Here is a 24,731-nt window from a genome sequence, read left to right as displayed (position 1 = left end):
AGAGGAATTTAAAAGTCAAAAGTTACCAAATGAACAGATTTGACAAATAACAGTCATCCAGATTTTTATTTTGTGTGTTTTGATCTTTTTAGATTAATAAGCAATTAAAATATTACAAACTGTGAAGTATTAACAGGCCATTTATCTCTGAGAATGTAACACCTAATCATAATTAACTAAAGATTAATCTAAAATAAGTATTCTTTTACACATTAATTATTATTAAACCAAACTGTCCTTCAAGGTCATGTTAATATTCTGAATATTTTCTAAGATTTCACCAAACACTTCACATCCTAACTTCTCGTGTGTTTAATATGCAGAGAGGCCACAAGAGGGAGCAGTTTGGCTCCAGAAGAATCAGCTGATGTCACAGCCCTGATAGTCCCAGGAATGTCACTAAGGTGCAAGTCACATGACCAGCGTCTGAGTTAACAGCACATGATGAGGGCCACAGGAGCTGACATGGAGTTGATTAGCAGTCACTGGCGATGTGTCCAGTGTGCTCATCGACTTTTAAATGACATTTTGCCCTGAATGTGCCCACCTGCCCACCCTGCTGATCATCCTCACCCCTCACTCTTTATTCACCTTCTCCTCTTCCTTTTAACCCCTTAGTCTCCATGAAGATGACAGATTTAGAAGTCACAGTCGCCATCTGCTGGTGAGGCCTGTAATACACAGTGGGGGGCTGTCAGCCTGTCAGCCTTCATTGGCTTCTTCACACACACTGATGTCAGGTGACTCGCCACTCCTTGAGGGGTCCTGAGGGAATTGTAAATGAATCCTGGGAATGTGGGTGTCAGTGGAAAGATAAAAGTGTCCCCAAGTGTCACATCTGATTGTCACTTTGAACACCGACAGTGAAGGTGAAGTCAGTCAGCTGACTCGTCTCCTTGAGGTTGGGTGACAGTGGGAACAACAAGGAGGAGGTGCAGTTTAATGTCTAACGTGACACCAAGTGACTCAGTAAAACACCAAACTCCATCAGTATGGCCGACGTGACTGAGCGGTGAGTCCTCGTCTTTAGACATTCACAGTGAATTCATTCAGAGGTGACAGACCACCAGAGTAACTAATAGAGGGGCAGGCGATGTCTGTTCACAGGCCAGCACTCCTGTCACTTCTGTCACTCTGTGCTCCTAAATAGTCACTGGAATGAGGCTCTGGATACGGAGACAGGCATGTGGTCCTGCTGGAGCAGCACTACTGAAAGGCACTATATAGACTGACTGATAGGTGACATTCAGTGACACTCAGAGGACACAGCAGTTGGGGTGTCAGCCTGAATGACATGTGGCTGTGAATCAACAGTGACCTCTGCTGGTCAGACTGGTATTTTTAGGTCTGAGGTGTCACCGCCCCTCACTATGACACACACACCTGATTGGCTACTCAGACTCAATAATAATGGAGACCCTGACAGCCGCACTCGCCCCGCATTCTCATCCACAAATTCACTCACAGAGGTGCTGCCCCCCCGCCAATAGTGGAAAATTAATTTTGACCACAAACTACAAACACAAAGACACCTAAGATTGTGGGGACATCAATTGACCGGTGGAAGGTACTGGTCAGTGGTCACATGGTGTCAGAGGGCTGATGGTTATACTGGAGTAAGGATCAAGATAAAACCCTGGATAGAGGGGCTCAGAGAAGGAGGTGTTGAACCTGTGCAGGAGGGTCATTGTGTGTGAGACGCTATAAAATGACAGAGAGCCAGCAGGCCAGTCCAGATACACACCTATTGTGGGGCTGTAGGGGGCGCTGATTACAGTCTGCTGTTTATTGTGCCACACAGAGTACTGGGAATGAGACCACCGCAAACACCAGGACTTGTCGTTGTTTCCAAGGCCGCACTCCACGCCCCCTCCTTTCCTTCTCAGTCCTTTATATGCGACTCCAATCCTCATGAAGTCTCCACTGCACTCCACCTCCCAGTAACAGCGAGTCCCAGTCAGAGCTTCTCTGCACAGAACTTGTTCCCAGTAGTCAAATCTGTCAGGATGATCAGGATATTCAGTCCCTGTCTCCTCACATGTCACCTTCTTGTTCCCTTCACATAGATGAAGGTCACTGTATGCCGTGTTGATGTCCATTGTGAGGGGACAGAAGTCTGAAAGGAGAGAAAAGAAAACGAGTGAGGAAATCTGAGACTGTGTAATGGGACTGGGGGCGGAGCACAACAGAGACGATTAACAAGAACCAATCAGGAGCTGCTGTGATGAGACACTAATATGTGAAGAGCTCATCTGATTGGACAGAATCTGTGGGGATTAAAATGAAATAATAAAAAGACGACAACAGACTACAAAGTGAAAGGCAGGCAAGTCAGACATTTGAAAGTCATCTCAGTCATCAGAAATTATGAATAACAACATAAGGTCACCATTGAGGTCAGAGTTCTGATGGACTGTCCACACTGACCGCTGGCTTTATTAAATGACATGTTTTATTGTCACAGTCCACTTCTTTAATTTAAAATCAATCAACTGTCACACATCAGAACCACATAAATTATTTAAATAAAAGCTGCATTCAGTATTTACTATTTTTAATCTATCTATCTATCTATCTATCTATCTATCTATCTATCTATCTATCTATCTATCTATCTATCTATCTATCTATCTATCTATCTATCTATCTATCTATCTATCTATTGTGGAATGCTTAGACCTTGAGTCCTTTGCACAATATTTTTCTGTTAGCTAAAACAAAGCATGGTTTTACATGGTTTTGTAAAGCTTACTTCTCAGACATGAATTAGTACAAAGGAACGAAGAGAATGGTGTGCTAAAAGTAATACGAATATAGAACGAAAAAGAATAAAAGCATATGCAAAATAAAGAATAAGAGAGCATACTGTATCAGACCCATAGGGGGGTTCTAGGGACTCACGGAAGGTGACTTTTGGGACCCTACGGAAAACGGCACAGTGTGAATGTTAGCTAGTCATCCCTGTGAAGTGGATTAGAAAGAGGCGTGTGGCATGCTTCTATAATTAGAGGAGTGGGGGTGAAAGGGCGTATTTAGAGAATGTGTGTCTCAATAAACGGGAGGTCGAGTTTTTCATCTCTCTTACGGTTGCTTTAATCGTTCTCCTGCTTGTAGCTTGCTATATTGTTCTCTTGATAAGATACATTGTATTCAAGTATTTTACTGCCTTTATGGCAAAGGCTTACTTTTTACACAAAGAAAAAATGCTTCAGATCAGCACAGCCACCCACACTCCTCTGCCCACTCCACTCCATCCTCCTCTCCTACCCTTTCCCACTCAACTCTCACTGATCAAATATTTTTTGTTTGCTCAAAAGGGGGGAATGTGGAAGCTGAGTGTTCTCTTCGTTCCTTTGTACTAATTCATGTCTGAGAAGTAAGCTTTGTTTTAGCTAACAGTAAAATGTTTGTGCAAAGGACTCAAGGTCTGAGCATTCCTCACATGAGTCGGCCTTATCACGTTGTCCCTTAGCTTACATCTGAACGCCATAACAAAAGGAGCCAAGAAATCAAGTTGCAGAAGGGGCGTTGAAGGGGCTCAAGGATTGTGTATAATAAATGTGTTGACTGTTACATTTTATAATGATATTAAATCACGCATTCTAGGGGTATAAAACTGGACCCCACCCAACAGACGGGGTTCAGAAGAGCCCTGACGCTGTCATGTATATTTGATTGTCTGCGTTTCTGAAACTCTTCTCACTGCGAATCTCAATAATAAATAATAAAGCTGCTTTCTCATATGTCATTGTCTCACTCTTTGTTTCTTTAATGTGTTTCCTGTCATCTCTTTTTATTATTTGACTGTCATTCTTTTCCCAGGTGACTCCCATCATCTGATATTCAATTGTTTCCTTTTCTTTTCTTTGTCCAATCAGAGCCCAGACAGGTGAAGTGACTTGCGGAGGTCACACAGTGGTGTCAGTAGTGGGATTTGAACCCACAACCTCAGAGTTTGAAGTCCAGAATCTTCACCACCACACCACACTGCATTTTCTCCTCCATTCCTCTCCTTCTGTTCAATCTAAGTTCATCTTTACTCTGGTGGTCTCATCAGGTAGGTGGGCTACAGTCCTGTGGACCCTCAAACATCTTGAGAATATTAGCAGCTGTGCTCACTGGAACATGAAGCTCAGTGGAGGTGGTCTTGTAGTCTTCACCTTGAGATCAACAGACGACTTTGGTGCTTCACTGCCTGAGTCTCTCTATCCCATAATGCACCAGTCACAGGACCCCCATCACTCTCAGCCCCTCAGTCACACAACACTCAGACTTTCATATCCTAAGCCTGTCCTGCTCTATTAAAACTTCGATGATTTTTATTGTGATGATCCATTCAGTCAAAGCACAAACTCACATTTTAAAAAGTCGTCTCTGCTCTGAGGTTCAGGAGGCTGGAGGGCGAAAACTGGAGCTTCATGAGCTGAAAATAAAAAGAAAAGAGAAGAAGAATGGAAACTGTGAAGAGGGCATTGTGGGATCTTAGTTTAGTTCTTAAACACGAATTACAAATGCAGAGGAGTTCAAATAAAACATTTATAAAATATACAAGGGCTGGCAAATTAGGCCAAATGTCGATCTGAATATTCATATTAATAATAAATATACAGGGAGTCAGAGAGTATTGAGACCCCCTCACTTTCTGCACACGTTACTGTGTTGTTGATTTAATTTTAAATGGATTAATGTGCCTGTGAGAGACAGTTGTACGTCACTGTGCTGATTGTACACTTGCTGGCCTAATTCTTCATTTAGAAAGAACCGCAGCTACAGCAGAGAGTAGATAACACCCTTCACCAGCTCGCTTCAAGTACTTTGATAGATTTGTATACGTAAGTGTATGTGTGGTATCTAAACAGAAATAAATAAATATAATAAGTGCACAAATACAAATGAAATACATATATGCACATAACTAATTAAATCTCAAAGTTACACAGTATTCAAGAAGAGCAAAGTTAAACATCACTCATCTTTACGTATTGTTTAATCAAACCAGTAGGTGGCACTATTAACAAGAATAAAAGGAACAGCGTAACGCCCAAGACTATGGAGGAATATTTGGGACAAAATTAAATAAATAAATAAACAAATAAAAGTGCTGTGAAATGTAAACACAAATAAATAAATGTGTCATGAAATACGTTTTTTGTTGCTTATTTATTTATCTATTTATTTATTTATTTGTTTAATTTTGTCCGTAACATTCCTCCAAACCATCATGAAATATGACTTGAAATAAAACTGTCACTTTCACTCGTCAAAGTTGAGAGGGTGGGCTCTAACACCCCCTCTAGTTACTGATTGGTGAATTAATAGCACAAGAATTAATTAGAAAAAATGTTTACTACTGCCGATGAAATGGATTCTGCCGAAGATATTACGTATTTCAGAGAGAGAATTGAAGATTTCTCGGAAGAAATTACAATGTTTGCGGTTCTTTTAGACTCCGATATAGATGAAACTGTTTTTTAAAATATCGAAGAACATGCTGGACCGGACTCGACTGCACTCCAGTTCAGGTGACGCAGTTCGCTGCTCTGGACATTCCAGCTGAGTCAATAGAACACCTTCTGTTATGCGGTTTAAAAGTACGACAGATTGCAGATCTATATGGTGTATCGGAGAAGACGATCACAAGGCGAATGAGCCAGTTTGATATACGGTAAGCTGCAGCGGCTCTATTAGTTTAGGTACTTTGACATGGAATGCCCAAAGCAGCGCCAACTAATATTCTGAACTGAGTATCTGACCCTTATTTTATGAGTATAAAGTCAGGTGCAGATTCGCAGCTACTTTTTCAAATAACTTTACAACTCTGATCAGTGGCAAACATTGCAACAACATTTTATTTTTTTCCGATAAATCTTCAATTCTCTCTCTGAAATACGTAATATCTTCGGCAGAATCCATTTCATCGGCAGTAGTAAACATTTTTCTAATTAATTATTGTGCTATCGATTCACCAATCAATAACTAGAGGGGGTGTTAGAGCCCACCCTCTCAACTTTGACGAGTGAAAGTGACAGTTTTATTTCAAGTCGTATTTCTTGATGGTTTGGAGGAATGTTACAGAAAAAATTAAATAAATAAGCAACAAAAAACATATTTCGTGACACATTTATTTATTTATGCTCACATTTCACAGTACTATTATTTATTTTCCCATTTATTTATTTATTTTATTTTATCCGAAATATTCCTGCATACAAGACGGCATTAGTTTACAAAAAAATAAAAAAATAAAAAACCTTTACGTTTAATACTGTAAGAATCAACACATTTTAACGTCTTGGAATGAAGTAAAATACAGCGCATCTCTGACCTAAGGTCAACAGTGCACAGACTTATCAATATGTTCATTCGCAAACAGCAAACATACCATAATAGTGCTTTTCTATACTTGCACTGACCGTCAACATAAGTTGCAATTTTAACTAAGATGTTAAGTTACAGTGAACGCTGCAAAAAAAGGAAAAGACTGTAACTTGAAAAATACAAATAAGCAGGAAGAGACTGTGAGCGCGTTACAATTCAGGAACAAAACGCTGTGCATGCGCAGTAGTCTTGTAGGGCGTGTCTTGCCGAGGTTCAGCATAAAGCAGGGAATTTTGTACAGTGCCTTTTGTGCACATCAGTCTACAGTCAGTAACCCATAATGACAAAGTGAGCGCAGGTCTTCAGGAAGGTCTGCACATTTATTTCAAATCTAAACTGAAACTTCCCCTTCCTAGAAGTATTCAGACACTTAATTCAGGTCTTTATGGAATACCCTTTGGTGGTCTTCATGACTAAGTGTCACTTCAAGATTAACACTCCTGGATTTGGCCAGTTGATCCCATTCCTCCTGGCAGATCCTCTCAAACTCAGTCAGATTTCAAGGTAAGCGTCTGTGAACTGCCATCTTCAGGTGTCTCCTGTTCTGTGTGGTCTCAGTCTGGTCACTCAAGGACACTCAGACTTGTCACAAAGCCACTCCAGAGTTGTCTTGGCTGTAGTCTTCATGTTGCTGATCCATTGCCCTGTCTGAGGTCACAGGTTTTCTTTAAGGTCCTCTTTATATTTTACTGCACTTTTCCTCTCCTCAGCTCTGACCTGTCACTCTGTCCCCATAGCCTGATGCTGTCACCACCATCTTCACTGTAGAGATGGCATTTGGCAGGTGGTGAGCAGCGCCTGGTCCTCTCCAGATATCCTGCTTGGTCTTCTGTCTAAAGAGTTCAATGTTTGTCTGATCAGATCTTTGATTCTTTCCCTTGATGCTCTCAGGTTGTCATTTGTCTTTTACTTGAGAGTATCTTCTCCATGCCCGCTCCACCATAAACGCTTGATTTCTGGACTGCTGCTGAGACAGCCATCCCTCCTAAAGTTTCTCTCATCTCAGCAGAGGATGTCTGAAATTCTGTTGTAGTGACCATTAGGTTTTTTGTATCCTCCCTGGCCAAGTCCCTTCCTTCCAATTTACTCAGACTGGCCATCTCTAGAAAGTGCCCTGGTGGCTCCAAAAATCTTCAATTTCCCAATTCTTGATGCCGCTGTGCTCCTAGTAACACTCAAAGCTTTACAAATGGCTTTATCTCTTTATGTTGATCTTTGCCTCACCAAAATTTGATCCCAGACATCTACAGAGGGTCCCTTGAACTCCATATCTTGGTATTTGTCTTGACAAACAATGTCATAAATATACTGTATTTTATACATATTGACAAGCAGGTACAGTCCTTCACATCTTCAGAGGTCCATCTAGTTAAGAAATCCCACCCTGAGTCGAGAGGGTGCTGCTCCTGCTAATGTCATCACTTCATTGAGTACACAGGCCACAAGACGAGTGACGTCACTTCCACAGCCCGCTAATTAAGCTCCACCTCTTCAATGACACCACTATCAAATGTCACCAGAAGTGGGTGTTCATTACAGATCTGTGACTGAGGAAGACGGAGCTCAGACTCACAAGTGACTTTAACTTGACAGCCTTTGATTGCAGCAGACGTCATCATTGTGCTCCGTCTTTGTGCTTTTTATTTCAAATTCATCATTAAATGCGGTATTTCAGGGTGGTACTCCAACTCTTTGTGCCCACTCTCTCTGATTATTTTCACAATACACACATACAGTAAACGTCTAATGTGGTGGACGGCCATTATGGACCTTGTGCCCTTGGCTGCTTGTCCTTAGTTTGTGTTTAAACAAATCGCTGTCTTTATGTGTAAATTTAAGTAATTCATAATTTATATAGTGTGTTTTACTCTGAGGCTGCACTCACTGAAATGTTCAGGTGGTCCTCAAGTAGTCAGAGTTCTGACGCAGTCCTCCAATTTGTTTATCTTCAATACTGAAATAAGTCAAATAAAATGCTTTTGGTGAGTAAAGTCCTTTTAAATGTCGGTGGGAGACACGACGTCTGATCAAACAACAGCAGGAATATAAAACACGAGAGCTCAGGGGGAGCACAGCTGAAAATGGATGAACGTGAACTTTTAACATGGACTCCAGCCAGCAGAATGTAATGGACAGTGAAGACAGCAGGAGCAGATTGAGATGTTCTGATGTTATAAAGCACTGACGCTGAGCTCAATTGGATTCCATTAACGTCTTCTCTGTTCTCAAATAAACAATTAATTTGTGCTCTGAGCCGGCTTAGCCATTTAAAACACATTTCTGTTCATTAATCTTAAGGTGAGCAAAGCAAAGGAAATAAAAAGAATCTCAAAGTTAAGTGAAAAAAGGACTTTGTAAGACAATATATGGAAAAAGTATAAGGAGTATAACATTTCAAGTTAAAATTCTAAAACATCTAATTAAACTCAGCTGATTATTTATAGAGTTTGTTATCACTCAGCTAATGACTGTGAAAGGCGCTATATAGTAAAAAACAATAAACAGCAAAGGATGGAAGATAAATGTTAAAGAGCAGGCCTTCTTCAGTGTCCTCTTATTGTCACTCTGGTCCTCCTAATGGACTTCAATAACAAACACAATGTCACCAGACGCTGTACCTGATGGAGTCCTTGTCATGATGTCCCACCGGCTGATCTTCTCCAGACTCTTTGTCAGACCTGACAGCTCCTTTCTCAGGTCCACAGATGAGAAATCAGCGGTGACAGTGAAGCTCAGCGAGTCTCCATCAGCAGGAAGGACACAGCGAGATGAGAAAGTCTGCATCAGGAGAGAAGAGGGGATGAGATTTCAGAAAGAAGACATTAAAAAGTAAGTAATGCTGATAAGAGGGGGCTCTTCTGAGTTAAGGATCAGTGTGGTGGGCAGTCATCGTGGGTTTAGATGGTGAGAACGCCTGTCATTGACTTGTTGGTTACTTAGGAGAGAATATTTGATGGAGTGTAGTGGAGCATCAGAGATTATCGACCTTAACTATCAATGAGCTTTTCACGCAGGACTCCATGAGAGGAGAGTCAAGATAAAGGGACTGAGGGGGCAGGTGGGTCCAGAATTGACTTGGCACACAAAACAAGGCGTTGGGCATTTTATGGTTCTGAGACAAACTTAATTAAATTAAATGAAATGTAGAGAACAGCCAAGCAATATGACACCTTTTATTGGCTAACTAAAAAGATTACAATATGCCAGCTTTCGAGGCAACTTAGGCCCCTTCTTCAGGCAAGATGTAATACGGAAACTGAAGTTTCCTGTGTTTATATCCACACACTAGGACAAGAAACAAAAATGGTAAACCTTTAAATGAAAAATCTTAAATTTAAAAAATGAATAGGTTCATTCAGGCTAAGATAAATTTAACAGGAGAGAGAAGAACAATGTATGGTCAGATCTTTAGATAAAATAACTGTCCTAGAAAGTCCTTTGAAGTTTTTGATGAGTTTTTCAAATCAATGTGGGTCTGTAGTCAGGTTATCTGTGTCAGTCTGAGAGATGCAAACAGTCCTCCTATCTGGCTATAAAACTCTTGTCTCTATTCAAGCCTTGTTGTAATGTATTAAATTTTAACATGAACTTAACTTCCCATTCTTTTCTATCTTGCTGTGTTTTGAAGTTGACCATAAGCCCTGTGACTTTAAAGTCCCTCTCACAGTGCCCATGGCCGCCACAGGAACATCTGTGTTGCCATGTTTAATGTTGAATCTGTGTAAATTCATTCTCTGGCGGAGTGTTTGTCCAGTTTCTCCCACATAGAGTGCAGTGTCAGGACATTTCATGCAGAGAATTAGGTAGACAACATTAGATGATCTGCAGGAAGATGATCCCTTGATGCGATGTTCAAGTCGGCAGTGTGGTATAACTATATGGTCTGTATTGTAGATGTGGGCACACGTTTTACATCTTTTCTGTAGGCAGGGAGATTTGTCATTTTCTGTTTTTTCATTTAGGAAACTTCGGACAATTAGTTGCTGATGGTTTGATGGTGGTCTGTGTGCCAGGAGGAGGGGTTCAGGAAATACATTTTTCAGTGTTTGGTCGTTGCTAAGCATTGGCTGAAGTTCTTTTATAATTTTTCTATGTGTTTCAAGATGTGGGTTGTAGGTGACAACAAGGGGGATGTGGTTCTTGTTGTCTTTGTTTTTATATTCCAGAAGGTGGTCTCTGGGTATGGCAGTAGCTCTTCTTATTTGAGTGTCTGTTGATTTGGGGGTATAACCTGATCTGATGAAATCTTGTCTGTGCTCCTGCAGTTTTTTATCCCGGTCTGTCGGGTCTGAGCAAATACGATTGTACCATATTGCTTGGCTAAAAATAATGGAGCGCCTTATATGCTTGGGGTGGAAGCTGTCACTTCTTAGGTAGGTCCATCTGTCTGTTGGTTTGTGAAAAACAGAAGTTACAAGGGTGTTGTTGTTCAGTTGAATGGTGGTGTCAAGGAAGCTGACTTCTGTTTTTGAGTTTGATTTTAGAATTGAAAGTCTGCATTGAAGGTCTGCATTTCAGAAGTGTGACTTGTGAGGAAATACTGGGAGCCTTTGTGTCATCATCATCATCATCATCAACCACACAAAGTACAGCAGCTGAGTTATTTAGAGACCACCATGTATGGAGTGTAAATCAAGAAGAGAATCTCTTTAGCGTCTGCAAAACACAGTCGACATCAGGACTATTGTGTCGAGTGTGAGAAAAAAACACACGAGAAAGTTGGGGGATGAGAGACGAGACTGAACTATGGGGTCTGAGCTCTGAGGAAATGCTGAAGGATTTGAATCTCATCAGTTATGGATGGAGACATCAGGAGGTAGCCTGGCTGAAGAGTTGGCACCATCCTTTATTAGATGTCATCTTTTACACTTCAAAAAAAATTAACTTTTTCACACAGACAGCTTTTGATTCATCTGTCTGTCATGTACTTGAAGTTACAAACTTTGAGATATTTGTAAAAAGAATATTTGAAATGTTAAGGAAATATGAAAAGACGATCTGTGCTGGGCTGAATGGCATGTTCTTGTCATGTTGTACAAACTCCTCAGATCTTTTAAATTTCTCACTAAATGTTCTCAGGTACCACACACCACAGTCTGATCAGACTCCCTGTGAAGTGTCGCTCTCACCTGCAGGAAGTGGAGATGGTCCTTGGTCTCTGAAACATCCTTCAGCTCAGCTTCACCCCTCTTCAGCTCCTCAATCTCCTTCTCCAGTCGCTCCATGATTCCGTTAGCCTTCTCCATTTCTCTCTTTTCTTGATCTCTGATCCTCTCAGTTAGTGTCCTGTGGGCTTCCTCAATGCACCGTATCAGAGCAGTGAAGCTCTTCTCATTTTCTTCCACCTCTCTTACCACAGACATCTGAATAAATAGGATAAAGATTTAGAATTGAGTCAGCTGATAAGAATAACCAATCAGGAGGCACATTTGTTGCTATTTGGATGTAGTGAAGGACAGTTTGAATTGGCTGGAGTGACTGGAGGTACTTTATCTGCAGATGGAAGGTCAGTTGCAGACTGCCACCCATACAATATGTTCCCTCCATTATGCTGAGTAACATCATCACTCTGCTGATGCTGCTGTTAAGGAAACTGCAGGACTTTATGAGATACACAGTCATGAAAGGCTTCCTTGTGAAGGGTCTTGAGAGCCATTGGCAGGAACTGCTCTACTGACACCTCTTCTTGTGAGGACTCCATTTGACCTGATAGTTTGTATAAAAGTCTGCCATTTAAAATGGCATCTCCTGCTCAGTTTGAGGTTAGGAGTGGAGTAGGACAACACACACCAGGAATAAAGAAGAAGAAGAAGAGGTAGTTGTAAAGAGGAGTTAACCTGTATGTTAGAAGGTAATTGTGTTAAAATAAAATTATTTCAGGACCAGAGACTTGTGTATATTAGTTATATTCTAATTTGGGGAGTGAGATGTCACCATGTCAGACCAGTGAGATGGAGATATTAAACAAGAGGGTGTAGGTGTTGGTCAAGTGGCTTTAGATTTCCTTTAATTTCATTAACTCTTTACATATTTATCTTCTTCCATCTGTTTTTCATTGTAAAGCTCAGAGTTGTGAGTCTTTATTTCCATGTTTGTTGTATTTCTTCTTCATTTAGGAATTTACATTACTAATGAATTTGGTATTGTAAATATGACTCAAACTTATAGTGACTCACATAACTCTGGGGTGATCTATGTGGGAAGTAAATGTGAGGTAAAAGGTGTGTGTTGTTCAGGATCACCAACCCCAAAGCTGGAGGTGTTCAACTGTTTTTAGAACTTTGCACATCTGGACAGTGACTCACATGTCTCTGTGATAGATGGCAAGGATGAGCAGACCTAAAAGTTCATCTCTTAACCAGCAACTAGATTGAGGAAGAAATGATAACATGATATTCATTTATTAGGGTATTTAGATGAAGCTTTACACCAAATACAGAGAGTCTCATATGCTGCTTTGCCTTTTGGTGCACATGTGGAAAACCTCCCTGGTTATGGTTTGATAGATTCCTGGCTGGAGTAGGGATGGAAGGATCCAGTTGTCATTGTCACATGTGTCCAGTTCTAAATGAACACTTATAAGAGGATGGATCAGACCACCAGTACTGCAGAACAATTTAAAGACTTTGGTAAAACGCTGAGGAGAAGAAGTGACAAAGTGATGAGAAGTTCAGTCTATGCCACATAGAAAACTAGATAGATAGATAGATAGAAAGATAGATAGATAGATAGATAGATAGATAGATAGATAGATAGATAGATAGATAGATAGATAGATAGATAGATAGAAAATGGCCCTAATAGAGTCTTTATATAATTAAAGATTTATTCTTCATAAAGTAGTATTACAAATAAACAGACAATCTTTTGAGTCAAACAAAGCAATCCAAAACAAACAGAATCCAAAGAGAGAGGTTGAAAAACAAACCACAGGCTGAAAAATCCAGAAAATCACAAAAGCATAATACACAGCTAAATGAACACAAGAACTCGACAAACTCGCAGAGCACATTCACAACTGAAATTGTGGGATACCCTCATTGATTTATAGGGCAGAAAGTAAAGGTGATTGGCAGAGGGTCCACCTCTTGGTGAGCTACACACAAACCACATGGAACATAACAAAGGCAGCTTATAGATAAAATCAAATACAAAGAATAAAGCACACACTCAACAAAATCAACATTAACATAAACAAATAAACAAAAAAGACATGAAACGGGACTTTGAACAACATCTAGTGTAAGGAATCCTGGCTGAAAAATGTCACAGTCAACATGGGTGTAAAGAGGGGATTTCATGGATCACTAAAAAGCAGGAATTCTAGGAGGAAACAACAAAAGCAGAGGAGCATAGAACCATAAACCAGCGGTTCACAAACTGTGGGGCATTTCCCTGAAGTAATAAAAAAGGGGGTGCGAATGTTGCCATTTTGCTGTTCGTATGAAAATTTTAAACTCGTAGCAGTGTTTCGGCAGTCAAAATTACTGGAATAATTTTTATTACGGTTTAAAAAAAAATTAGGGGGGCGTGAATAAAACTGTTATGAAAACTTGGGTCACAAATACTTAAATGTTGAGAAACGCTGCCATAAACCGAAGTGAAGGTCGGTCTGTGAGGTTGGCTCTCCTTCACTTGTACTTCTTCAACTGTCACCTCTGTGTCTGGATTGGACTACACAGTGTTGAATGACAGATTTTGCCCGCCTACTTTCTTTAAACTAAAGACACACCCCACTGGACTGAACTGGCTGTGTTTAGTACTTTAGTACACTCGATGCTGTTGGTCTTTTTAATGTGAATCTGTGTTAAATAAATTAGGTTGGATAAGTTTGGTCTGTGCCTCGCAGTTAGGAGACCCGGGTTCACTTCCTGGGTCCTCCCTGCGTGGAGTTTGCATGTTTGACCTGTGTCTGCGTGGGTTTCCTCTGGGCGCTCCGGTTTCCTCCCACAGTCCAAAGAAATGCAGGTTAGGTGGATTGGCGATTCTAAATTGGCCCTAGTGTGTGCTTGGTGTGTGGGTGTGTTTGTGTGTGTCCTGTGGTGGGCTGGCACCCTGCCCAGGATTGGTTCCTGCCTTGTGCCCTGTGTTGGCTGGGATTGGCTCCAGCAAACCCCTTGACCCAGTGTTTGGATTCAGCGGGTTGGAAAATGGATGGATGGATGGAAATTTGGTCTGTTTGGGCACAGAAATGTGTGTGAAGAGTTCTGTCACTGCTGGATGAGAACTTTCACATAAATGAATCGTGGCAGAACTGGGCATCAAAAAGTGTGCTACCATAGACAGTCTGCTAGCTCATTACAGGGTCAGAACTACACTAGTGATCACAATGGAAGCCAATTTGGGGTTTCAGCCAATTTAACAAACTGAAATGTGAGGATGTTGTGGAAGAACTGGAATAACTGGAAGAAAACCACTGAGATACTGGAAGAAGAGTTAAACTCCACGTGGAAAGTGAATGGATGAAAGTGGATCTGAGATTCAGCAGATACCACCACTGGACAACCTTAATGTCCTTTGTCAAAAAATATTAAAGCTTAAGTAAAACATTTGGAGGTGTACATTACGTAAAGTCTGCACTCAGTCTAACAGTCGAGATCCTTAAGTTGTGGAGTATAACAAAACTGAGAAATACCACAATGAAGAAGAGAAGACCATTACGATCTCCAGAAAACATGAAAAATATCCCATCTCTCCAAATGAGGCATTTTACAGGACAAGACGGGCACTCCAATCAGAATGTAACCTCTTGATAACAAAAGAACATGAACAATTCATCTTTAAATCAGAAGATCATTATGGTGAACATACACAGAAGGCTAACAATATCTTAGCTCAGCAATCCACAAGCAGGAAGATTGTAACGCAATAACAGAAATTACCAGTGCAACTGGAGATAAAATAATGAGGCCTAAAAATATAACTCACACATTTAGCAAGTACTATAAGTCTTTATATTCTACTCAGTTGAAAGATGACGAGACACAATTTCAGGAGTTCTTTGATGTAATACAAACACAACAGCTGGACACTCTTAGTGAATAGGAACAGGACAAACCTCAGACACACTCAGAACTACTGGACGCTGTAAACTCACTCCAAAATGAGAAAACAACAGGCCCTGATGGCAACCATTGGAATTTTATAAAGACATTTTCAACTAAGTTAGCTCCATTATTGTTAGTAAAGTTTACAGAAGCTACAGACAACAAAAATCTACCCAAAAAATCCTACCCAATTTTCCACACTTCCCACCCATTTCCTTTCCAGAAAAAATCCTGATCAATCCTGAGGAGTCAGACAGCATCTCAGCAACATATAAAATAATTTCAAAGAATCTCCCTTTTAAGGGTCCTAGGATACGGTGGGAAAAGGACCTTATAATGAATATCTCAGAAAAGCAGTGGAAGTCAGTCATGCATAGAATACACTCCAGCTCCATATGTGCAAAATATTCAACCATTTGACTTCAACTCTTTCATCGATCACATTTATCTCATTTAAAATTGGGAAGAATCGAACCTGCAAGTGTGGAAATCGAGCTCCAGCCTCACTGGGCCACATGTTTTGGGAGGACAACAAAGTAACATAATTTAGGGCCAAAATGTTTAAATGTTTTATGAGACAGCCGTGGGGTCACAATCACTCCTAACTCACTAACAGCTGTGGTTCGTGGGCTACCAGAGGGGCCTAAAGTGGAGGAGGACACATTGACTGTAACTGCCTTTACCACATTGTGAGCTCATAGTTTTGTCCTGCTGAACTTGAAGACCCCCAGTCCACCTTGTGATAAGTCCCTGGGTCACTGATGTTTGACATTTGAAAAAAACAAACTCTCACTTAAAAGATATGTTCAAAACCTTTTTAAAATATGGCAAGATCTAATTAATAAAACTTTAAAATAAGCAACCATAGCAGGGGAAAAGGAAATTCTGCCTTTTTATTTATTCATTTTAATTTATTCATTTGTTTATTTATTTATTTTCCTAAATTATCAGGAAATTTGGTTCTGGTCTCAGCTCTTCTCCCTTTTTCTGGGTTTGCATCGTGAATCCAGTTTGGTAGTTTTTATTTTTGGCATTTTTTTTGTTTGTTTACATTTCTGTTTTAACTTTTGGATTTTTTTTTTATTTTGACTTTGAAAGTCATTTGTTGTATAAGTTGATCTTGATTGTATGCAATGCTATTTTTAAAATAAAAATAACTGAGATCATTAATGGACGTTGTGCCCGCTGATCTAATTCAGAACATCAGCGTCGACCTTCAGTGTGAGTTTCTGTCAGTAGAGTTAAGTCCCCTTTAAGCAGCTGATGGAATATCAGAGGACTTTAGGGTTATGCTGCCTGAGTCTCCAGTGAGTTCTAATTCTGTCAACAGTGAAAGGCCATGAAGGACACCACAACACGTCTTCTCTAACTCTCCCTTCGCGTATCCCTACTCATCATCACCAGTGAAGCTCTGCTGTTCTTTAAGTTCTCATTTATTTCTCCCCCCTCTTTGATATGAAGTGTTGTCTTGCTATTCCACTTACCTTCATCTCGTCCATCGCCCTCTTCATCTCCTTCAGTGTTTTCTCTCTCTCCTGAAGTCCCATCTTGATGTCACTCAGTGTCACACCTAGCTGTTTCTGTTTGGACACACAAGAGGACACGCGTGGTCAGATCAGAATTCACATTAACTTTGTGATTTCTTCTTCTCTTTCAGACTCCTGATATTTTCACAACACATTTGTTTGACATTTCATGACACAACTTAGATTTTATTTCACAAACGTGAATGACAAAAAAGATTAAAAGAAAGGTTTAATTTAATTGATGTAAGATTGAGTTTGGGCTTGAAGAGAGGGTCAAATACAGAAGACAGTTTGAAGGCACACTGGTGTGTGAGGTAGTTCTTGACGTTTAGAAGACATCTTATCAAAAAAATGGGAAATGTGAACTTCACACAACACCAAAAATAATAAAAACAAACCGGAGTGTAAAGTAAAGAAACTTGTGAAAGGCCAGAAGGACTTAAACACGTCATGTCAGTAATTATAGGATCTACAAGGCCATTTGATATCCTGAGTCAGACATGTGAGGACGTTGTCTGCCGTTGTCATTTTCTGGAGTCAAGTAAGAAACTGAAATACACAAATGATTCTGTTGATTTCAGGAAGATGGCAACTTTAAGGAATTCTAAAACTCAAAAATAATATTTTTTGTATGTTTTTTACCTCAGGTGTTTTGTTTAGGTGACAGATTATTATTTGTAATAAAACTAGTGACCTTCGCCCCCTGCTCACTTCGCTCGCCTACCCCCAGGTTTGGTTCGTGCGGCGCTTCAAACATTTAAAAGCCTGTACAGCACGTGTCCTTTTGTCTCACTGCCTTGTCTCTCTTCTCCTCCATACATCCTCTGCTCCTGTGGTGGTCCCGCTCCCGAGGTGCGCCCCTATGAACAGGAAGATTTTCTATTCTTCTAATTGAGTGATAGAACTGTCCCCTCCGACTACACATGGAGCTCGATTCACTCCTGAAAGAGACTTATGCTTGTGTTAAGTGTCTGAATAACATGTGTCTCTAAAATCTCCTGTGTATCTGTGCCACTCTGTGACCCAAGTGTGACCGCGTACGTGGATTTCACTTTCACCAAACCACAAATCTTTAAATTCTCACAGAGAGGCCTCTTTATTGGGAACAAACAGTAATTTTCCCTGATGGCAACACGAATTAGACGAACTACAAGTCTCTGACTTAAAGTTTCAATCCAAACAAAATATTCAATCTCTTTTCACTGTTCTGTTATTTCACTGAGTAATAATTTCAGTTTGTTTGCGCTAATGTGATCTTTACTATAATTTTTTGCAGACTTGCGAAATGGCCAAAGTATCCATCTTGTGAATCTTGCTTCTGTCTCTCTGGACTTCCAAAAAGTCTCTTCAGAAAGATCACTTCTCATCTCTTATAATATAGAAATGTTTATTATGTTTATGTGTTTTGGTTTCAGCAGAGCCTTCAAGACCACCCAGCCATCCCTGTTAAGGGGTCAGCTCAGAAATCAGCAATTGGGTGAGCCTGTGGTGTCCTGATGATGGACTATCTGTCAGGCAGACTCAAGGACTGCGTGGAGCAGCACAAGGAACAGGCCTGTCTGCTTAACTCTACACTCTGCGCACCTCACACTGGAAAGAACACAATTTCTCTTTTCTTCTATATCCAAAAATCACCCAAGGAGTGCCTCAGGGGGCTTTGACAGGTCATTTTTTTGAGAGCCCCCAACTCCAGATACCCTAAGAAGAGAGGAAAAACAAGAAAATCGAGGTTGAATACACACACTCAATAGAGCTAATGTTCCAAAGCCACAGTCCTCCTAAACTGCACATCTTTCGATTGTAGAAGGAAACCCACATGAACACAATGAGAACATGCAACCTCCATCAGGGACAAGTCACAGTCGAAAAATAAAAAGTATTTCTAATATAAGGACACCTGAAGATGTACATATTCAAGTGTATACAGGCAGACGATTACTTTAATGCACTCCTCTCAGGATTACCCAAAAAAGACATAAATCGTTTGCAACGAGTGCAGAATGCAGCTGCTAGAATCCTAACTAGGAAAAGAAAATCCGAGCACATTTCTCCAGTTTGATGTCACTACACTGCTTACCTGTGTCATTCAGGATTGACTTTAAAATTCTGCTTATGGTCTATAAAGCCTTAAATAATCTCGCTCCATCTTATATATTAGAATGTCTGACACCCTATATCCCAAATCGTAACCTTAGATCCTCAAATGAGTGTCTCCTTAGAATTCTAAAAGCAAAACTTAAAAGAAGTGGTGAGGTGGCCTTCTGCTGTTATGCACCCAAAATCTGCCTATAGGAATTCGCCTGGCTAATACAGTAGAGCACTTTAAAACACTGCTGAAAACACATTACTTTAACATGGCCTTTTTATAACTTCACTTTAAATTAATCCTGATACTCTGTATGTTCAATTCTTCATAATAACTATTCATAGTGGCAATAAAAACCGTACTGACCCCAACTCTCTCTTCTGTTTCTTTTTCCGGTTTCTTCGTGGTGGAGCCCTGCGCCACCACCAGCTACTCAAAGCATCATGATGCACCAACATTGATGGACTGAAAGCCAGAGGTCTACGTGACCATCATCAACAAATCGTTCCGTGAGTACCCTAAATACAAAATGTAGTGTTTCATTTATGTTAGGTAGATTGCCCAGAGGGGGACTGGGAGGTCTCATGGTCTGGAATCCCTGCAGATTTTATTTATTTTCTCCAGCCGTCTGGAGTTTTTTTGTTCTTTCTGTCCACCCTGGCCATCGGACCTTACTAATTCTATGTTAATTAATGTTGACTTTTTATTTTTTACCGTGTCTTTTATTTTTCTATTCTTCATTTTGTAAAGCACTTTGAGCTACATTCTTTTGTTTAAAAATGTGCTATATAAATATATGTTGTTGTTGTTGTTGACAGACGACATCAACAGACAACACTAAACATGAGTCTGTGTTACCTTAGATGGTTCTTTCTCCTGCACTTATAGGAAAGGCACATAACTTGTGATTTAATTCCTCATAATTTTTATCCAAACAATTTCCCAGTAAACATCATTCATTCAAAACCAGTTTCTCGAACACAATGAGAACATGCAAACTCCACCATTGACAAGTCACAGTCGAAAAATAAAATGTATTTCTAATATAAGGACAACTGAAGATGTACGTATTCAAGTGTATACAACAGACAACACCAAACATGAGTCTGTGTTACCTTAGTTGGTTCTTTCTCCTGCACTTATAGGAAAGGCACATAACTTGTGATTTTACTTCTCTTAAATTTTTATTAAAAAAATGTCCCAGTAAACATCATTCATTCAGAACCAGCTTTTAATTGTTCTCGTCTCAGTTCTGCTTCAGTTCTTAGTTACTTATTAAGTTTCTCGAGTCAGCACTGTGATGGCAGTTTGGTTTTCCTCACATGTTGTCTACACTCCCTTACAGCTCCTCTGTGTGTGTGAGACGCTGCTCTGAACTGATTCAAGTCCACTTTAGTTTTCTTACTGAATTTCTGAAGAGACCCTCACAACAGCTAAGTCTTCTCCTTCACACAGTTATGGTGATGTCAACTCCCAGAATTCACCTCCTGGCTTTATCTTAACTACCGAGTCACAGTCAGAAGTTCTCAGCCTCCGAGCAGGTGAACTCCTGACTTGGTTTATGGTCACTCAGGTGGAGGTGACACTTTGTCCAGATTGTTGTGTCCAAGGAGAGCTTCCTCTGTCACACATTTAAGAACATTCAGTTTGCTTTGTCTTTCTTCTAACAGATTCTTTTCGCTCTCTTGTCCTTTTCTCCTTGTGACTGTGAGTTGTTCTGCAGTTTAAAGTCTTTGAGGTTTCACACTTACTGGTTACCATTACAGGGGTCTTCAGCTCTTACTGTCTGGCACTACGTTACCCTTTGGAGCAGAAGAGATCATTGAGCCTTTGTGATGGCCACAATAAGGGTGTTACTACAGGGCAGAAGATAATCCAGGGGCAGAGATCAGAGTTCTCGTGCTTGCAAAGAGTTATAATGGACGGAGTGGACTTGCTGCTGTAGGTGTCTTGGATGAACAGAAATCCAAACTTTTTACTGCTAATTCCTGCTAAGTGTTGTCCATCAAGTTGAGTTTTGGCTCCTTCTTCAGTCACAAAGTGATAAAGAATGACATACTGAGACATCGCTGGGTGTCATTTGCTGTGTTTGATCAGACTGATCAGATGAGACCCAAAACTGTCAAGGAGAGTCCTGGTGAAGTGAACTGACATCTGAGCTGAAGATACGAGTCAATAAAAGAGGGGCAGGTGGTGGCAGCTTAAGAAAAAGACTTCTGACCAAGCAGTGCCAGTCTGTCCTACAATTACATGTCTGCTTTCAGGGACATCTGAAGAACTGATTTATGTAAATCAATCCAAATCAAGTGATAGCCAAACAACAGAAAACATAAAGAGATCAAAAATTAGATATCGATATTAGTGACCTGATTCATATTAAACTGATAAATATCAGGCCACTTCATAGACTTCATTGTTGTTTAAGATGTTGGTTTCTAAACGTGTGTTCACCTGTGATCCGAGCTCTTTTAATATTCCAGCGAGGACTCGGCCACATTTGTGTCACTTACTGAGACCTGGCAGAGCCGATGTGACACTAGTCCTTTATTTGAAGAAACACCAAATGGTGGACTGAAGTTAAGTGTCTTTATCTGAACTTACTGTACATTGAGGTTGTGTAGTAGTGATGGGGGATTTGAAATTTGGCTTAGATGGTCAGACTTACACTTCTAGTAAGTTCTTTACACTCCTGCTGGACTTGTTAGGGTTTTACCAAATATGAAAGCTCAGAGTCTTTGTCATAATCATACATTAGGTGGGATTATCACTCAGGGGTTTGACATTCAAAATGTCCTTACTGCTCCACTAAATAACATGATGTCTAATCACTAATGAAGAGCCTGATGAGTTATATCATTAAAACAGAAAATCTACACAGGAATAGTATATTGACATTTCTGAGCTGAACTTATTGTAAGAATCGTAGACTTAACTCTGGAGTACAATACAGATTGACATGTGACAATAATGTGTCTCTTAAACAGCCCTGAGATCAGCCAAATGCAAACTCTGATTCTTTAAAAATGGACAAACACCACAAAGGCAGACGAGCAGCTAAGCACACTCAGCGTGTAAGTGTCAGCAGTACAGAGTGTGTCTATTGACGTGTCAGACCTTCTATTGAATTACCTTTAGGGTGACATTGTGTGCTCACTTACTACGCTTACATCAGCCAACGGTAACATCATCTTGTTAAGAACACCTCAGGAGGGTCCGAATGTCAGACATTTCTACGTGTAGCCCACGTGACGCTCGCACCCTGCCAGTGGACATTTCTAGACAGCAGGCTATAGTTGGCCTCCCACTGCCTTAGAAACTCAAAAGAGAAACTGATCAGAGCAGAAAGAAACTCAGCTGGCTGTGAGGAGAGAACTCAGTTGTTTGTGGGCCATCTTGGGGATCTCATCCTGAGCTGTTTCATGACTTGCACCAGTCTCACCAGGATGGACTCCAGCAGCCAATGCTCTGAACTTGAAACATCAGGTTTATAAGGTCCAGTAAAAATTATCAGTCAGGGGTCAGGACCGAGGCTGTGACGGATAAGAGAAAAGACGGGTAACAGAGCAGCTACTTTGAAAATGACATACAGTAAATTAGTGTAGTGAACAGACGTAATAAACTATATTAACAAAATGAATTAATTTATATAATATTGTAATGACCAGCGTAATAAGCAAATTCAGAGGTCCTGGAGTTTTCTATGTTTTACATGGAGTCTTCGTTCCCTCACAAGTGGTGTCCTGTCTTACACTCCGTTATTTGGCTTACAGAGCTCACCTCCTAAACAATCAAACAAAGCTTTCCCTACCGATCAGTTGATCTCCTGCCACTCTCATTGTGTATTTCTGACACCACAAACACTCCTGCTTATTGTCTCCTGACTCCCTGCTCCACACCTTCCCTTCTCTCCTCACTTCTCCTGTCTGCCCCTCACAGAACAGAAGCCCCTCAGCCAGTCCCATCACTTACAGCTTTCCGCTCTTTCTGCCCCCATACAGAGCATCACAAGCTGCCTGAACGCCACAATATATTAACACAACCTGATATAACAGAATATATAAAGAAAATTACAATGCAGAAGACCATTAACATTAATACAGAATAACATTACCGTCACTGGTTTCCATTTTCAGCACATTTTTCAATTATTTCAGCATCCCGCTTTATATCGTTCACTGTTGGCCTTCCTACTCCGTCATTGAAGCAATACTTGAAGAGCTGTTGCTGTTTCGTAAACGTTTAATAAGTTCAAACAGCACACACATATGTTGATAGGCCATAACAATGTATAGTAGTTTAGTTTAATTATAACAAAAGATAAAAGCTACAAACCGCTATTAAAGCTGAAGGTACGTAACGGACACTGGGATTTCTGTTGTTCCAATGTGCAGAACTCGCAGTAGTAATCGGGAGACGCTGGCGTTCACAAGGTTGGGTTTTTGTTATTTAGTCCTGACAGTTAATCAAGTGACAGATAATCGAGTTTTACTGTAGATGAATAGATTTCTCTGTCACATTAAATGTACAAATTCCTTAACTCAAAGTTATTCACAGTTTCCAATAAACACTAAAAATCCACTCACCTGCTTTTCTTCTCTTACCGTCTCCAGCTCGACCATTTTATGACCATTATGTCCAGTCACCACACACATCATGCAGATACAGGAATCATCAGTTTTACAGAATATCTCCAGACTTTTCTGATGTTTCTCACAGAGTTTCTCCTTCAGATTTCTATCAGGATCAACCAGCTTGTGGTGCTTCAGGGCCGCTACTTCATAGTGAGGCTGCAGGTGAGTCTGACAGTAGGAAGCCATGCAGGTGAGACAGGACTTCACTGCTCTGAACTTCTTACCAGTACAGAAATCACACTCCACGTCTCCAGGGCCGGCATAATTCTGAGGAGGAGGAGAACTGAGTGTTGTCTTCTTTAATTTCTTGATGACTTCATTCAACAGAGTGTTTCTGTTCAGTTCAGGTCTTGTGGTGAAGGTGTGTCTGCACTGAGGACAGCTGCACTCTTGGCTCTGATCCCAGCAGTCTGTGAGGCACTTCAGGCAGAAATTATGTCCACAGGGGATTGAGACGGGGTCAGTCAGAGTGTCCAGACACACCGAGCAGGTGAACTCATCCTGTAATCCACACAGCTGGGCTTCAGCCATCATCAGTCTGAGGAGAGGCAGGCAGAGAGAATCAGTCAGACAAACAAGGAAGTGACTTGAGAAGAAATGAAAGTGAAAGTTTGTCTGAGCTCAGTGAGGAGGAGGAGGAGGAGATTTAAGGAGAAAGCTGAGAGCTCACAGAGAGAACATCTGAGGAGACACTGAGGGTGAACAGTTAATGTGAGACAGGAGCTCAGAGAGTGAAGACCACCAAGTGAAAGAAGAGATGACCTGTCACAGGGGGTCTGCTAAAGTGTCATTCACATCATTATTTCTTATTCATTTATTACACACTGAAGTCCACATCAGACTCTATATTAGTCCTCTTTATTAAGCAAATTATCCATCCCATAATTAGTTCTCGTCTCATGCTTATCAACTGAATCCCACTCAGTTTAAGAAACAGAATAATATGATACATTAATATATACAAGAATAGTAGACATATGAAAATATCTTAAAAACTGATAACAGACAGACAGACAGACACGTAACACACAGCAGGCGCTCGCCGCTCTCGGCTCCTTCACAG

At 40.6% G+C, this 24,731-nt stretch overlaps 1 protein-coding gene across 2 annotated transcripts; it reads right to left on the bottom strand.

Annotated features, from left to right (window-relative positions):
* Positions 1 to 1,386: 1,386 nt before the first annotated feature.
* On the bottom strand, positions 1,387 to 24,225 carry LOC120520902 (tripartite motif-containing protein 16-like). Of its 2 annotated transcripts, XM_039742887.1 has the most exons (6): positions 23,621 to 24,225; positions 16,910 to 17,005; positions 11,508 to 11,741; positions 8,997 to 9,156; positions 4,358 to 4,414; positions 1,387 to 2,116 (listed from the first exon to the last, which is right to left on the bottom strand). In XM_039742887.1, the coding sequence occupies exons 1-6, from the start codon at positions 24,200 to 24,202 to the stop codon at positions 1,575 to 1,577; spliced, it is 1,671 nt and encodes a 556-aa protein (XP_039598821.1). In that variant the 5' UTR covers positions 24,203 to 24,225; the 3' UTR covers positions 1,387 to 1,574. The 2 variants fall into 2 exon arrangements, with proteins under 2 accessions (XP_039598821.1, XP_039598822.1); XM_039742888.1 differs by lacking the exon at positions 4,358 to 4,414.
* Positions 24,226 to 24,731: the final 506 nt, after the last annotated feature.

The sequence above is a fragment of the Polypterus senegalus genome, unplaced genomic scaffold, assembly GCF_016835505.1.
Source record: "Polypterus senegalus isolate Bchr_013 unplaced genomic scaffold, ASM1683550v1 scaffold_5260, whole genome shotgun sequence".
In the NCBI taxonomy this organism is placed as follows: Eukaryota; Metazoa; Chordata; class Cladistia; order Polypteriformes; family Polypteridae; genus Polypterus; species Polypterus senegalus.
The sequence above is the reverse complement of the archived record's forward strand: the minus strand, read 5'-3'. Positions and strand labels throughout refer to the sequence as shown.

Bases quoted from the DNA above. Each gene is read 5' to 3' on its own strand.
- LOC120520902 (XM_039742887.1), bottom strand. From the start codon at position 24,202: ATGATGGCTGAAGCCCAGCTGTGTGGATTACAGGATGAGTTCACCTGC. The intron at 9,157-11,507 runs GTGAGAGCGACA...CTCCTGATGCAG, and splicing joins ACCATCTCCACTTCCTGCAG to ACTTTCTCATCTCGCTGTGT. The intron at 4,415-8,996 runs GTACAGCGTCTG...CAGCTCATGAAG, and splicing joins CATGACAAGGACTCCATCAG to CTCCAGTTTTCGCCCTCCAG.